This window comes from Amblyomma mixtum, chromosome 4 (assembly GCF_055824585.1).
Source record: "Amblyomma mixtum isolate Tamu chromosome 4, ASM5582458v1, whole genome shotgun sequence".
Lineage (NCBI taxonomy): Eukaryota > Metazoa > Arthropoda > Arachnida > Ixodida > Ixodidae > Amblyomma > Amblyomma mixtum.
The window spans coordinates 85692275-85708051 of NC_143015.1; the positions used below are offsets into that span (position 1 = coordinate 85692275).

Here is a 15777-nt window from a genome sequence, read left to right on the forward strand (position 1 = left end):
AAATGAACTGTCAGAAATTTGTTGAGCGCCAAAGTAGTGAACATTATCGATGTGTTTTCTCATGTCGGTCAGTGCAGTTCTTATTCTGCCGCATGAGGCACCTTCATTCCTGAAAGTGCCTATTTTGAAATTGTACGTTCACATTGGCTGAAACACCTAGCATAATCGAAAGTGCTCTCCCTTTACGCAATACCATTTTTTCTGTGTGTAATACAAATATCGCAATAAAAAATTAAAATGCAAATGTACTTCGTGAATTTCACTTAGCCCGCTATGAACGTTACACACAGAATGACCCGTAATGAGTCTCATGTCACTGAATCTTGATAAAAAAAAATATAGGGCCAATCCAGCAGCCCCTAGAAGCGAGACCGTTATTACGTTTTTCATTTCCTACAAAATGACCGAAATGGAAATTCACTTAGGAGTAATAGTGCAGTTCTGGCTATTTTCGACTCACCTCTGGCGGTCTGTGTTTGCGAGAAAAAATAAAACCGAATTAAAAGAGAATTGTTTAGGACCGGTGGTCCTTCAGGGCAACGGAGTGGATTCCAGGACAAGGCAAACGTAGCAGGGGGCGGCAGAAATTTAGGTGGGCGGATGAGATTAAGAAGTTTGCTGGGATATGGTGGCCGCAATTGGCAAAGGACAGGGTTAATTGGAGAAACATGGGAGATGCCTTTGCCCTGCAGTGGGAGTAGTCAGGCTGATGATGATGATGATGATATTTGCTGTCACACCACACCTAACGCTCGAACGTTCGCGCTACACACTCCCAACCGTCCTGCTATTTCTTGTCCTCTTTCTCGCAGGAAGGTGGAAAGGGTCTATCCGGCAGTGGCTCAACCTTACGGACTGTCGGGCACCACTTTTGCGGCTGCAGCTGACGAAGGTGGGAACGTGTGTGCCATGATGGGGAGCCTTTCTCTCTATTTTGGGTGCGCCGTGGTCGGGGATCATGGATTCGCTGTGCAGGTAAGAGCAAAGAGCCGAGATACGAGTCAGTGAGGCACAGCAGTGCTAAGTCACAGAAAACTGAGCCGATTTCTTGTCCAGGCTCGAAACCTCCAGAGAATGCCTTTGACCTAATTTGTTTTTCTAACCCCAAAAATATGTGCCATTCGCACTGCGTAAACCACGAATGAGAACAATACTAAGAACAATTACTCTATTTGCGTGGAGAATGTGACGTAGGAGTCATAAGGATTGACTAAATGAGGAAACGCATGACCGTCAAGAGTGAAAAATGTTGATGTCCAATTCAGCCAATTATATCAATAGAATGCGCGTTCATTGCCTGGTTATTCGAGCTAGGTGTGGCCGAGAGACCGAATTAGTCACGACAATAAAGCGCAGAGATTCATAGCACTTTGTTATTTTTTCGGAAAAAGAAAAACGATTCATTACTGGTTATCAGGAAATGAAACACACAATAACTATCTCACTTGATCGTGGATCCCTAATCACGTCGTGAGGGACGGGAGGAATGTGGGAGTGAAAGGAAAAAAGAAGAAAGAGGCGCCGAAGAAGTGGAGGGCTCCCGAAATTATTTCGTCACCTTGAGGATCCTTAACGTGAGCTGACATCGCACAGCGCACGGGTACGTTGCGCGCTTCGCCTACATCGAAACGCAGCTGCCACAGCCGGATTCTCGCACAATAAACCAACTGGGGAGGGGACTGTGGAGGGGACGAGAGAGAGAGATAGCGAAGAGCGACTAGGATACTAATGATGCCGCGGCGTATAGACTGCAGGCTTCTAGTGTGGCCAACGAGCAGAGCGCTTGTGACAAGTCTGACAAGCATCTCGACTGATCGACATATCCTGTCAACTTGGCGACTGTGCATCGCGTCGCCTCTTCCTCGAATCTTTCAGACCCGTATTCTGAATCTAGTTCTTTGTAATGGTGGCTGCGCGTATGCATTGTCATTGTTACAGAGTCTACGATGCCAACGCGCAGGAACATACCTGAAATGAAGGGCCGTCACATGATATTGTCTCGATGCCCTATGGAATGGTAACTACTTGCTTCCAGCGACAGCCACAGGAAAGCTTCGGTGCTGAGGCAGAGCTGAAATTGTTACGCTGGTCGCCTCAAAACTGGTGCCGTCAACAGGTTTGCCTGCTACATATACCAGTCGTCAATGTGAACCTTTCGACTGATAGCTTTCGTTATCTTGGAGGAGGCGTTGGGGAGATTGTGCTAGAAAACCTAGGCACCGTTTATATGCGAACCCTCACGACTTCGAGCGCACCGTAATATTGTAAAGAAGTCTGCATTATCTTAATCTACAGCAAAGCGGTCTTCACGTACTTGTCAAATTACGGACAGATCAGCTTACTGTCCATTGCGTAAAGCTTATTTGCTAAGCACGTCGTAAATATAATCACTTGAACCTAAAACTTCATTCAAGCAAAGCACCAGGCTGGCTTCTGTGAAGCCTGGTATAGAATAGGGCATATACAACCTATGCATACTATTAAACAGGGGACGGAGAAATGCGGGGAATATAACCGATACTTATATATAGCCTTCATAGATTTCGAAAAGCGTCCAACTCAGATGAACCCTCAGCAGTCATGCAGGTACTATGGAACCGTAATGTTCCATAATGTTCTATAATGTATAAGTACTGGAAGATACTATAGCGGTTACGCAGCCGCTATAGTCATCTAAAAAAGAAAGTAACCACATACCAATCAGGAGGGGTGTCAGGTAATGAGGCATGATCTTTGCAGTACAATTCGTCGCATGTTTACCGGCGGCGTTCAAAGACAGATTGCGATGGTTTGGAGAGTAGAAGTAAAAGAGGATACCTGCTATTTGCAGTTCACTGACAACATTGCCTTACTAAGTAACTCAGGGGATGGTTTCTAAACCATGCTTAGTGGCCTAGGCAGGTAAACTGGAGAAATGGGCCGAAATACAGTGCAGAAAAGTGAAATATTGTTCAAAAGTTCTGGAAGGAAGCAGCAGTTTGCGATAGGGAGAGAAACGCGGAAGTGGTACGGAAGTAAGTACATCTAGATGGGGCACGTAGTGACCAATGATCTGTACAAATATTGTGAATAAAGAAATAATTACATTTGGCCTCTACTCTATAGTTTGAATGACAGTTTACCGGCATCCCTCAAGAGAAATGTATATAACGGCTGTATCTTATCGCTACTTTCGTATGGGGCGGAAATGGGGATGCCAACAAAAATAGTCGAACTTAAATAGAGGACAAAGCATCGGGATATGGAAAGAAAAGGATACGCATCACGCTAAGAGATGAGAAAAGAGCAGAGTCAGTTAGGAAACAGACGCGTGCTAAAGGACATCATCAACCTGACTACGCTCATTCAAGGGAAAACCACTCTCCCACATCTGTCCAATTAACCCGGTTCTGCGTCAGCTGCAGCAACCACATCCTGGCATTTTTCGTAATCTCTTTAGTCCAACCAACTTCTTGCCGTCCCCTGATGGGCTTGTATTCTTTTACAATCAGTCCATTATCGCATTTATTCCCTGACTCACTCTCCTCTCTTCCTGTCTCCTAACGCTTCGCCCACATTTTCCTTTCCATAGCTCGCTGCGTTGTCCTTAACTTAAGCTGAACCCTCTTTTTTAGCCTCCATGTTTCTGCCCTATAGGTGTGTACCGGTGAGATACAGCTGTTATATACTTTTGTATTCAGGGATACTGATAAACAGCCATTCCTCATCTGAGAGCATCTGGCAATGGCGTCTCACCCCATTCTTAATCTTCTAGTAATTTCACTCTCGTGGTACAAATAATCGGTGAGTACCTGCCCTGAGTGGATGTATTCCCTAATCACAATCGAACGCCTCGCTGCCTATAATAAAGTGCTGGCCTCTTACGAACGTGTGCAAAAATATTTTGGTTTTCTGCATATTAAGTTTTGTAGCAATCATTCTGCTTTGCGTGTATAAGTCACTGTAAATGCTTTGCAATATTAACAAGACAATGTCATCAGTGAATCGCATGTTGCTAAGGATTTCTCTATTAACTGCTATCCAGAACTGTTCCCTATTCGGGTCTCTGAATACCTCCTGTAAACAAGCGCTGAATAGCATTGGAGAGATCATGTCTTCATGGCCTGAAGCCATTCCTTATATAAATTTTATTCCTGACTTTATGGTGGGCTACGCTGGCTATGCAGTTGTTATAAATATCTTCCAGTATATTTGCATGTTGATTGTCTACACTCTGATTTGTTAATACCTGAATGAGTGCTGAAGTTTAAACGGTGCCAAATGGTTTCTTCTAATTTGCGAAGGCTGTATTAGGGGTCAGTTGCAGCCTGGGCGTTTCTTTATCACCTGTTCGATAGTGTGTATATGGCTACTGTCGAGTAGCTTCTACAAATGGTTGCAAAACGGAGTCAAAACTGTTTAAACTCTTTTGAACGACATGTCTGCGCCTACGTAGGGTTTGTAAGCAGTTATAGGGTGTGATGCCCCTATTAAGACGTTGCCAGACGCTTCGAAAAGCCTCAAGAATGTTTTGTAGGCGTCTATGTAGAGGCTAAAAATAGTTATAAGGAAAAGCGCGGTACAAATCTCAAAGTGCGTGGATACTGGGCCCGTTCCGTCGAGAAAGGCATCAAAAAAGAGGTGAAAAGAACACCTGAGGAAATACAAACACAAGCCCTTACCTTGTCTTCGCATTTATTCAGTCGTCCGTGTTCTTTGCGCTTTTTTCCCTTCTCCTATCGAACCAACTAGCCTATATTGCCAGTATTCATGAGTGCTGTCGCTTAGTTTCTCGACTTATGGAGCATAGCCTAAGTCTGTCAAATTTTTGCTTACCTTCTTGTAGTATAAATAACTTGGCACACATTTCAAGTGCATGTGGCTGTAAGGCCAGATACCGTACATTCCAGTTTTCTGGTACACCCCTACCAATATCTCAAAAAACTGTGGGCCAGATTTTTACCGACAGTATTTTAGTTGTCCCGGGTGGGGTGGCGAACTTACACGTATTAACGCTCTAGCGTTAAGGCGCCGGCCCAAAAAAATCCGGCGTCTACGTTGTCGGCATTGTGGGCTGAAAATCCCAGGAGAATGAACCTCGGGTGGGCCATCTGGGTCGCCTCATCGTCTGGCGTCGTCAAAACCTGCCAACCTGATGGCGACAAAATTGTAAACTGCTGGCAGCTAAATCAGTGGTTGGTCGCGGGAGGTATTACGGAAAGAGCAACCTTTGTCATACGAGCCCCAACTGTGGCGCACCTGCCATCGCAGGGCTTCGGCGCAACGCTTAACCGCTGCACCACTGCGCCAGGAGGGATATGAGGACTCCCAGGAACATATGCATGTAAAGTACAAAATAAATAATTCCCAATAAATTTGCATTAAGCCATTACGATGTCAAATCACGCCCTCAAGATGGAGCTTAACCATCCCCCCCCATAATTTTTTTTATAAAATTAATAGCGGGATTAAGAATCGGAACTCAGAGAGCAGTATAGAGTCCTGTGCTATTCCAGGAAGGGAACACATAGGGTATCTACGTGGTGGACGTGTTATTATTATTATCTGGTCTAGTACGTTAACCGGCCACACTGTTCTGTGGGTTGCCAATGTGAGGAGGACAGTCCGGTAAAAACCTCCGCAGAAATCTTGGAATTACTGGCACTGCGACGACGAAGGCTTCGCAACGAGTAAAGAAAAGACGGCTAATTCAAATTTTATCCCCAGAATTACATCGCAAAATAAAAATCGGCAAACAGTGGCATTAACAGCATCATGAAGACTGTGGGAAAAGTTTTGGTAGTTATCTGGAAGCCAGTAACATAGGCCTAGTAGAACTTTTATCGTCCGAAAAGAGGCGCGGACCCACAGCACTTCTAAATCAAATGGAAGATTTACCGGTAATGAAGGCATGGTTTGCAATACAGCTATTAGAGCTCACCTGCTGTGTCTATCGTCACCGTCGCAGCGCCATATGTAATATTTTTAAGCACATTAAAAACATATCCGAGCTTCCTAACCTCTCTGAAACCTATGTTTCTGTTAGGAATATTAAATCGGCATTGATAGGGCATGCAGTTGAAATAATGCGATTGTATTTTTTAAGAAACTTTCACTCTTCATTATTGCTACTCGACCGCTGAGGTTGCTCGTTCCCCTCGATAACTGTTATCAGGCCCCAAACAGTCGTTTCGCATGAGCTGATCTCTCGCCATTGCTCCATACGCGAGTGTTGGCAGCAGGTCCACTACTACTGTCGTCTTTATGGTTATCAAAACTCCTGCTAAGCTGCGGATTTCACCTTCGGACTGCCTCGTGCACGTTCTCGCCGCCTTTATCGTAAACGTTGCTACTTTTATTCACATGTAGCTTATGAAGACAGAGGGAGAAAACTTCTGATTCGGGCAAAGATTTCGCGAGGGCGAGGACTTGCTTTCGGGAGTGTCGCGTCACAGGTGAAAAGTCTTCGACAGCTGGTATGCTTTCGCATTTGTACTCTTCGAAATGACCATTTCTCTCATTGCTAAACGGCTGAACACAAGACGCCTGGACCTTCTTATTTTTTAAGTGCGTCCTTTCATACAAAACATTTTTCATTAGGCAAGGGGAACCGGTTTCAACCTGGAGGCGGGGCATCGGAACTGCGTAGGTCCTCGCAAGAAGCCGTACCACTCAGTCATGCCCGTCATGGTAACCGACGCCCGCTCGCACGACTGGCTCTGCACTCTCGGCACTATGGCAGGACACCCGCAGCCCGCCATACTAGCCCAGGTAACCTATAGACGTCACTACAAAGTGGCCATGTATCACTGAACAGAACAAGAGCATGATCTGGTGTTGTGCGTTATGACAATACTCTTACTTTCTCCTTTTCATTGGTACGAAAACACGACAGGAATAGCTCTGTGCCTTCCCCCGACCGATTACAGTGCCTATTTCAGGGACCACATACTGAGTCCCACTGAATCACGCGGCGAGAAAGAGGACAGGCAAAAACTTTATCTCCCGCACAGTCCCCGTTGAAAGGAGCGATTTTACCGCTGGGAGATATTTTACCAGGTTAAAAGGAAAACGACAGCAAACAGCAATCGCTGAACATCAAATGCACGTGTCATCAAGACATATTACAGCCTGATTCTTCTCTCTCTCCGTTCTTTAGCAGTCGTGCAACAATTTTCCTGGCTGCATCTTATGTCTTCGTCCTTTGCATAGCTTCGAGCGATTGCCCTGTATGTTTCTTCAATGTCTGTGCGCTTTAGATTTTGTGGGCTTGTTCTCTGTGTGGCCATTGAAATCCACCACATTTACTGCTCCTTTATTGTCTCCGTGCTTTATAAAACTTCCAGAGATGGTCCTGTTCGCTTCTATGCCTCCGTTCTTTATCACACGTGCCGGGAATTTTCTTGTATGAATCTTCTATCTCTCCGTCCTTTAAGAGAAGTTCAGTGATTGTCCTGCTTGCATCCTCTGTGCCTCTATGCTTCGGTCCTTCTCTTGACGCCCATCGACTGTCTTGTGCCTTCTTCAAAGTCTCCACCCTTAAGTTGTCGTCCAGCGACTGTCCGGTCAGTTTCTTCGATTTCTCCGTCCTGTTTTTCACGCCCAGGGATGGTCACGCTTCCTTCTATATGTGATCGTCAATTGTTTGAAGTGCATCCATTTTCCTGTGTCTTCTTCGTACGTGCCCTTCTGTTGAAGTCCAGCGATGGTGCTGACTCCTTATATGCCTCTGTCTTTTTGCGGACGTCTAGTGGTTGCCCTCTCTGATTCTTTAATGTCTCAGTCCAGTGGTTTGCAGTCGGCGAATGTCCTGTCCGCTTCTTCTATGCCTCATTCCTTTAGTACAAGCCGAGGGAAAGTTACTTTAGGCATCTTCTTACTCTACGTCCTTTAAAGGATGTTCAGCGATTGTCCCAACAGCATCTTATGTCTTTGTCCTTAATTTGGCGTAGTACTGTTTTCCGGTCTGCTTCTTCTGTGTCTCCGTGCTTTAGTTCACGCCCAACCATTATCGTGCTTGGTTCTTCCGCGCCTCTATGCCTCCGTCCTTTAGTCGACCTCCACCGATTTTCCTGTATCTTCTTCTATGGCTCGCCCTAAAAGGGGCCATCACACCATATTTCGGACTGAACATTTTTATTGCTCGTTGTTAGCTACACATCTCGTAACAATTGCACAAAATACGAGCTCATTACATGCAGGCAGGAAGTTGTAAATGAATATTTAAAAACTGTCCTGTACCGTGTGCCAGTCAGGCAACACTGGTGCGCTCGCGATCTGTGACGACCTAAGCCGACGGTCATGTGCTTGCTCTCGACTGGCGACTAAAATACGTGTAGAGAGGATAAAAGTGTGGGCGGTTCTTTGGTCAGGATAAGGGTAGGGAGGGTTGAAGGGGTGGTGAGATCATGCGGAGAGTGGTGAGGAGACCGCAGCTCACACCAGGAGGACACATGACACAAACGCCTGTGTCCGTCTCTTCGGTATCTACCTTCTGCCCGGATTTGGCGACTTCAATACAATGTGGCAGGGACCGAGTCAAGTAGGCGTGCACTGTGCTCCGCACCGATCATGCGCCCGGCATTTTTGCAGCAGACGACAACGCTGTCGGGTTATGACGTCACTCAGGCTACTTCAACGTGGCCGTCGCTACCAGGGGAGGGCCTTAGAGCAGATAGCTGCAAATTCCAATTTATTGCTGAAATGCGCGCTTTGAGCCCTGACTCTTGTTTTAAGTTTTCATAATAACGTCATGCCTAGTAGCCGCAATGTAAAATTCCGATTTTATGGTTGACCATGTCATGACTGCTTGGAGTTTACTTCCAGCGATTGTCCTATGATCTTCTCTTCCTCCGTCCTTAAGTGCATGTCCAGAGATTTTCCCGTTTCTTTCTTTTATGCCACCTATATTTGGTGGGCGTCCAGCAATTTCCCTCTCTCTTTCTATCTTTCCTTCAGTGGAGGTCTAGCAATTGTGCTCACTCTTATATAGCTTATGTCACTGTCCTTTAGTTACCGCTGAGTTACTGTGCTTGCTCATTCTATTCCTCTGCTCCTTATGCGAACGTCCAGAGATGGTACTAATCCTTTTATGTCTACGTCTTTTATTTTACATTAAGGAATTGTTCTGGCTGCTTTTCTTACGTCTCCGCCCTATAGGTGACGCCCATCGCGCGATTATCCTGCCTGCTTGTTTTATGCCTCCGCGCTTTAGGCAACGTCAGGGTATTACCTTTCTGCTTCGTCTACGCGTCTGCAGTTTATTTATTTATTTATTTGTGTTTGTGATACCCTCAGGGTACAGAGTACATTTCAGAGGGGAAGGGCAGTTGATAACAAGAAAAATAAACAAAGCACAATTCATACAAAACTATAGAACAACTGTTTGACGTCCGGCGATGCTCCTCTCTGCTTCTTCTATGCACCCGTTCTTTGACGTCCAGAACGCTGATTTCGGATCCTCTGATATATCCGTCATTTACTTGATGTTCATCCAATTTCATATCAGCTTACGCCTCTGTCTCTGCACTGGTGCCAATCTACGTGTTGATCTGTCATCTTCTATACATCAATCCTTTAGTAACTGCCCAGTGTTTTCCTCACTGCCTTTATGTCTCCGTTCCTCAGGTGTCCAGCGATTGTCCTGGCTGCTTCTGTATTGACTCCGTCCCTGAGTTTACATCCAGCTATCGCCATGTATATTTCTTTGACGCCTCTGTCCTTTAGTTAACGTCACGCGACTGTTGTGTCTAGTTTTTTTTTATGTCCTCGTGCTTTAGTTCACGTCCATCCTTTGTCCTGCCTGCTTTTTCTTTTTCTTCGTGCTGTAAGTGACGTCCACCGCCTTCGTGTCTTGCTTTTTCAATGCCTCTGCAACCTGTTTGACGCCCAGACATCGTCTAGGCTGCCTAGCCTATGTCTTTGTCCTTTAGTTGATCTCTAGTGAGTGTGCTAGCTTCTGTTACATCTCTGCCTTTAAGATGATACCCCGTGGTTCTCCGAGCTGTCTGATTCTTCTATCCCTCCGTCGTTTAGTTGGCGACCCACATTTCCTGTCGGTTTTTTACGTCTCCGTACTTACGTAAAGGCAGCGTCCGAAGTCATGAAAAAGCAACGCAGCCAACTTCACGTCTCCGCGTGTCCGTCGAGTCCGAAGGAAGGAGAAAATGGCAGCGTGTGGGAAATAGGGGGGATATAATCGTAACGTGATGGGTGCGCAGAATGTGTTGTGTGTCCGCCCTGATCTCCACACAGCTGGGACCGTGAGGTGTACTACGCCAAAAGAAGTTTCAGAGGTCGCCCACACTAGCGAGAACCCCCCTTACCTGGAGCAGCTGTTCATCCCTTCATTTCAGCGAGCTGGTTTAAGTACTTCGTTTCTAAGCCCAACAAAAGCCTGAGCATGACTTACCAAAGGCGCGGTCACACATAAGGCGCCGTGACGCGGGTGGCCGAAGTTTTTAATGCTGAGCGTAAGAGTGCGTGCTGAAAGCGGGAAGAAAACCATATATGAAGGCCCACAATAGCGCGGACATCGAAATCGTTTTTTTTTTTATGAAAACACGGGACTTTAAAATCCCTCAAAACAAAACGAGCTAAGGTTATCAGCATGTTCATGTGGTTGAGGTATCGGCGAAGAAACACTTGGACATGTGTGCAGCATAAGGGGTCTCAAGTGTGAACATGACCATCTAAAATTCAAGCTGTTCCCATGAAAGTGCTAATGAGGATGACCTGAAGCAGTTGTCACCTATTTTGGAGTTTTAGCGCGCTTCGATAGCTTTGCTTCCAGTCTTAGTATTTGCTTTAGAGAAAAGCTGAGTCTTTTTATAGACCTCTCAGCAAGTTGCGGCTGTCGCAGCTTTAGCAGAACACGGGCAGACTAACGCCTGTACTTGTGCGAAAGAGTTAGCGCCAGTAAACGCCAATGTTCATGGGAAGGCGCTGATGCGAGGATTCAATGGTGCTGAGGCGACAGGAGAGGAAGTGGTGCCCGATCACACTGTAACCGGAGTGGCTCGGCTCTGGATAGGGTCGAGGAGTGAATGTGGGTGATTAAAAGGAAATCGCGATTGGATTGAAAAACTTTATTCATCTATAAGATCACGGAGGTGGGATTAATGGCCCCCTAATGGAGGGCGACGTTTCCACCCAGTCCGCAGGCTTGGCTTGCGTGATCTTGTCAGGTTCTCTAAGCAGCCTAAGCCAGGCCTCCCCGGAGGGAGCCGGCAGAAGGTCTTTTGTATGCGCATTTTCTTTACAGTCCCATAATATGTGTTCGTCTATTGCCATGTTACCGCAATGTAATCGGGACAAGTACCTCGAGTCTCCTTGGCTGCGAGCAGGTGACACTTACTGTAAAGTAAATATATCGCGCTGACATCATGCGAAAAAGAAATTGTAGCTACAAATGAGATTTGTTTATACGTACTCGTGGTTCGGCCATAGAATTTCTGGATCACTCGGCTCGCAAAGAATACGCAACCGCGCACGGGTTGGCTTTTGACCCCACTGTGCTCGATTAGACGAGTTGTCCAGAAAATGTAAATTTTATTCCCTTTTCGTTGTTCTCAAAAAGAATAGCTTGAAGCGTAGAAAGCTGAGGCCCACTCTTATTTCCACTAGCAAGAAGCGAGTAGAGAGGTGGATTCTTGACATATCAAATTTTCATCTCTAAAGTCACCTTCAGCTCCTTATTATCATCTTTCATAGACTCCAAGTGTTAAAAAGTTGCAGCGTATGTGAAGAAATTCTGTATCGGACACAGGGCTGTAGTGGCCTTCACCTGCTGTGGAAGATTTTCTTTATTTGCCCAGAAAACATCCTGGAAAGGTGCCACGGATAAAGTTGTCGCAACAGCTTGAGGAGGCCGAAGAACCTCATCACCTGGCAGATGGCGATACAGCTCACTCTAGTTACAATAGCAAAGTAGAAACAATAATGTGCTAATTAACAGCAATAATGAAGCTAAACAACACAAGTAATTATACAAAAACAGAACGACACAACAGTGCATATGTACAGCTGACAATCAAAAGTGTATTCGTAAAATGTACCTGTAATGTACAACATAACAGGTAAGAATAAAGAGTTAAACTATCTAGGACACAATTTACTTGAAGTATACAAAAAGTAGTCATGGGAAGAAGATATAACTCTATAAACATATTTTCAGCCTATTTTATATGTAGGAAATGTGAACGAACAATATATGAGAGAACCTAGGCCGATATCTGTGCACTTCGTTATTGGACGATATCTTCCTCCTCTTGTTGAAAGCCTATAGCGCTAAACTTGCGGCACTGCTGCGCGTGGGTGCGAATTCATGCTTACGTTGTAAAAGTAAGTAATAAAAAATCTGGTCTCGTGCATTCCTACACCAGTTCAGGCCACGTTTCGCGGGCGTAGCTGCGAGTTTTTTTCTACTACGCCATTATTAAGCAACAGGGAATTAGTCGAACATTTGAGATTAACAAGGAAAGTATAGGCCGAACTAAATAAAAATATAAACAAGAAGGAAGAGGTCATCTTGAGGAAATTGCTTTCAAATACTCATGTCAACCGAATAGAATTCACCGATATGCTTCCAAATTTGAGATGGCTGACTTGTACCACATAATATGGTAATGCAAGAAAAATCCAAATATTTCGAAAATCAATAACCCAAAAACTGAGGACTGGGAGGCATCAGTGTCCAGCTCACAACCGGAAAACCAGCTTTCGCTGCTTAAGCGGGTTGGAGCGGCAGCAAAACCCAAAGAGCTCCTGGAGTGAGGGTCCACTGAGCTAACTTCGATATATTCTGTGGAATAAATGTTTTTTACACACTCACATTTACGTTAAAAAAAAACGAAAGAGAAATCGCGTCTCATCAAACTCTCCTTATTCTTCAGATAACACAGGCTTTAACTCTCGAATATGTTTTGGATCTAGCTCAGAATGGTGCCAAGCGGCATTTTATCTTTCTTATACCTAAAACGTCCAATTTAGGCTTCATAAATAAACGCCGTTTTTTAGTCGAGGCATCAGAGGTCAGCTGACCTAAAACTCGACACCGAAGAGTAGGTTGTCAGGAATGCAGTATGGAAATAGAAAATAGCTCCTTAAAATGAAGCCTTCGCGTTTTATGATAGATCAGATACAATTTCAGTCAGTCTACGTCATGTTTGCTTGTTTTGCCCAGATGAGTGTATAAAATATCCTGATTTCTTTACACAACGACTTCAGAAGACAGGAATGTGTCGAAGGGGTACAACTGTCACCTTGAAAGTAGCTTCAAGTCACAACGTGAAGAGATAGGGTCCTTGAAGAATTTGCATAATTAATTATCGAATCAGGTGGGAGATCACTAGGTATTTTCTTGGCACACATCTCAGGAAAATCTGATGGTCTGAAACAATTTCCCGATTCGTTAACGTTTAGTGCCAAATGATATAATTATCAACACATAACAATGAACTAATAAAATTATACTATAGGTTTCAATTTGATTTACTCCTTTTTGCCAGCTGCTCGGTCCGCCAGACAGTTTTACTTCGGGACCTCGTAGCGTACTAACTTTTTACGCACTTTTGATTGATATATATTTCGTGTTAATAAACTTTACAAACCTGCGCAATAAAGTAATGGTTTAATCAACATTGTCTTAATCGTGCTGCCGTCTTAATTAGGCTGCCGGTTGTCGCCGCACAAGCCCACTTGTGGCTTCGGCGCTTCCGTTTTTTTTTATGTTCAGATTATGCTGAATAAAGATTATTATTATTATTATTATTATTATTATTATTATTAAGTGGCTCTGAAAGGGGCTAGAATAAACTTACGGTACGCCTGGGATGTTAAAGGAGGGCGGTTCAGGAATATCCTCCAGCAAGAATTTTTTCGGTGCCCTTTGCAGAAGCTGAGCCATCTATAGTTGAAATTTTTAGTCCAGCGTTTTTGCGCATTGCCCGCTTCTCTGCTGACTTCTTGCGCGCATGAAAGGTCGGCGTTCCTCTGCGGGCCCCCCCCCTCCGTGGGCGGAGCTTCCTCTCCCGCCGGAGCTACGCCACACATTGGCCGGGGCTATGGTAGCTGCCTGCCTGCTGCCTGGAGCGTTTTTAGAAGATGCTGAATTCCTCGCGAAAGCGGGAGGGAAGACAGAAAGGGAAATTATTGAGGCCTTCCTTATTGCCAAGAGCGCAGATCGATGTGTGAGCACGCCGTCAATTCACCTGTCTGATAAAGAAATCGAGTTTCTAGAAGGGAGCAATGCATACCGTCATGGTTAGATGTACGCCTTCCTCTTAGTACTGTAGGGTTCATGAGTCACCCTTTTAGCTTTCTATAGTTAGGTTCTCACTTTACACTTGTTTCATGTCACCCTTTTAGCTTCTATGGGTTTGTTGTCAATTTTCACTTGTTTCATGTTTCAGATGGCTTTTGTTCATGTAGGATGAGATTGTCTTCTTTTCATTGCTTTTCTGTGATTCTTGGCGTGTTAGACATGCCGTGGACAAGGCACGTGGCTCATGACCTTCGTCTTTTTGAGGTAAAGTTTGCGCGTGGTTATGAGTCACTTATGTGCCGCTAGGCGCCTGGTCATTAACGTGGATTGTTTCGGACAATCAGAGGAGATAAGCGCACGTGTTTTAAATGTCACGGATGGGTTTGAGGGTGTGTTGATTGTATCCACAGAGGATATAAAAGACTGCGGCAATCTTTTCGAATAAAAGTTGGAAGTCTGCGCTTGTGTGTGTTGTCTGGTTTCTTGCTCGTGTCCTTGTTTTGTTCGCGCAGTTTTAATTATGAACTGCCGTCTGAAATAATCTAAGCAATTGCCACCTATGAGCTGGTGTACACAGGAGCGGTGCAATGGGGGAAGTGAGCGTGAAAAAGTCCCTGAAAGGGCTCGTCAACTTGCGCGCGTGGCTGTGGGTAGTCTGCTGCGTCTATAAGTGTATTACTTGGCTCAGGTGATTAAGCGAGTTGATATGCTCTCCTCGAGTGGTGTTTCAGAGCCCTTGCAATGGTGGAGTAAAAGTGTGTCGGGGGAGAAAGTTGAGAGAAAGCTGTTCGCTTCAGTCGACAGCGTGCAAGAAGGAGTAGTCGGATAGCTTACTATAGTCGGATACAACTTAAGTCTGCAGTGAAGCTCCGCCCACATTCAGCCTCCGCGCGCAGAATTCCTCCACGACGAAAAAGTAGTCCGCTGCTGAAACGTTTCTTGTTACGTAAACAAGAAGCTTATCACAAGAAAAAAATTACAAGCTCTTTGATTTTGACACGTGGATTGTTTGATATCGTCAAGCATTAAGAAGCTGATTTCAATTACAGTTGCGGTTGGCCAGCGGAGTAAAGCAAGACACCGCGGACCGCGGCCCAGTGTTAGCAACTGCTGTTTTTTAAGTTGTATCCTACTATAATAGCAGAAGTCTCGATAACGTTCAGATTTTTGGTCCCCATGAACGGCAGCATTGTGCGAATGCTCATAAACTTCGCCGCACTCAAAAATCAGTGCGTGAATGTTCTAATGAGCTGAACGCTGATGTCGGGTGGAACTCTTCCTACTGTTGTATACCCTACACACGAGGTGCACGGGTTCTTGCAGGTGCTGCTCAACATGATGGAACTCGGTCTGGATCCCCAGCAGGCGTTGGGAAAACCGCGGTTCCTGGTGGGATCCACCCTCAACTCGCACCCGGAGTGAGCATGTATTCACACAGATATCTTGATAACATAGCTAGAAGCGTACTAGCTCATTTTAATTAGCTGCCCCGCATTATAATTTCAATGGCGTCCTCAGGACACGTCAAGTGTTCG

The 15777-nt window shown here is 45.2% G+C and overlaps 1 protein-coding gene across 4 annotated transcripts in view; it reads left to right on the top strand.

The window, feature by feature from the left end:
- Positions 1–15777, top strand: part of LOC149347288 (uncharacterized) — an 88344-nt gene that overhangs the window by 67836 nt on the left and 4731 nt on the right. For 3 of the 4 annotated variants that reach the window (XM_089586983.1, XM_089586982.1, XM_089586984.1), the window contains 3 exons: positions 813–975; positions 6580–6750; positions 15566–15660. In XM_089586983.1, coding sequence (XP_089443109.1) covers positions 813–975; positions 6580–6750; positions 15566–15660 — 429 coding nt within the window. The remainder of the gene's footprint in view (positions 1–812; positions 976–6579; positions 6751–15565; positions 15661–15777) is intronic. The other variant, XM_089586985.1, reaches the window with a different exon arrangement.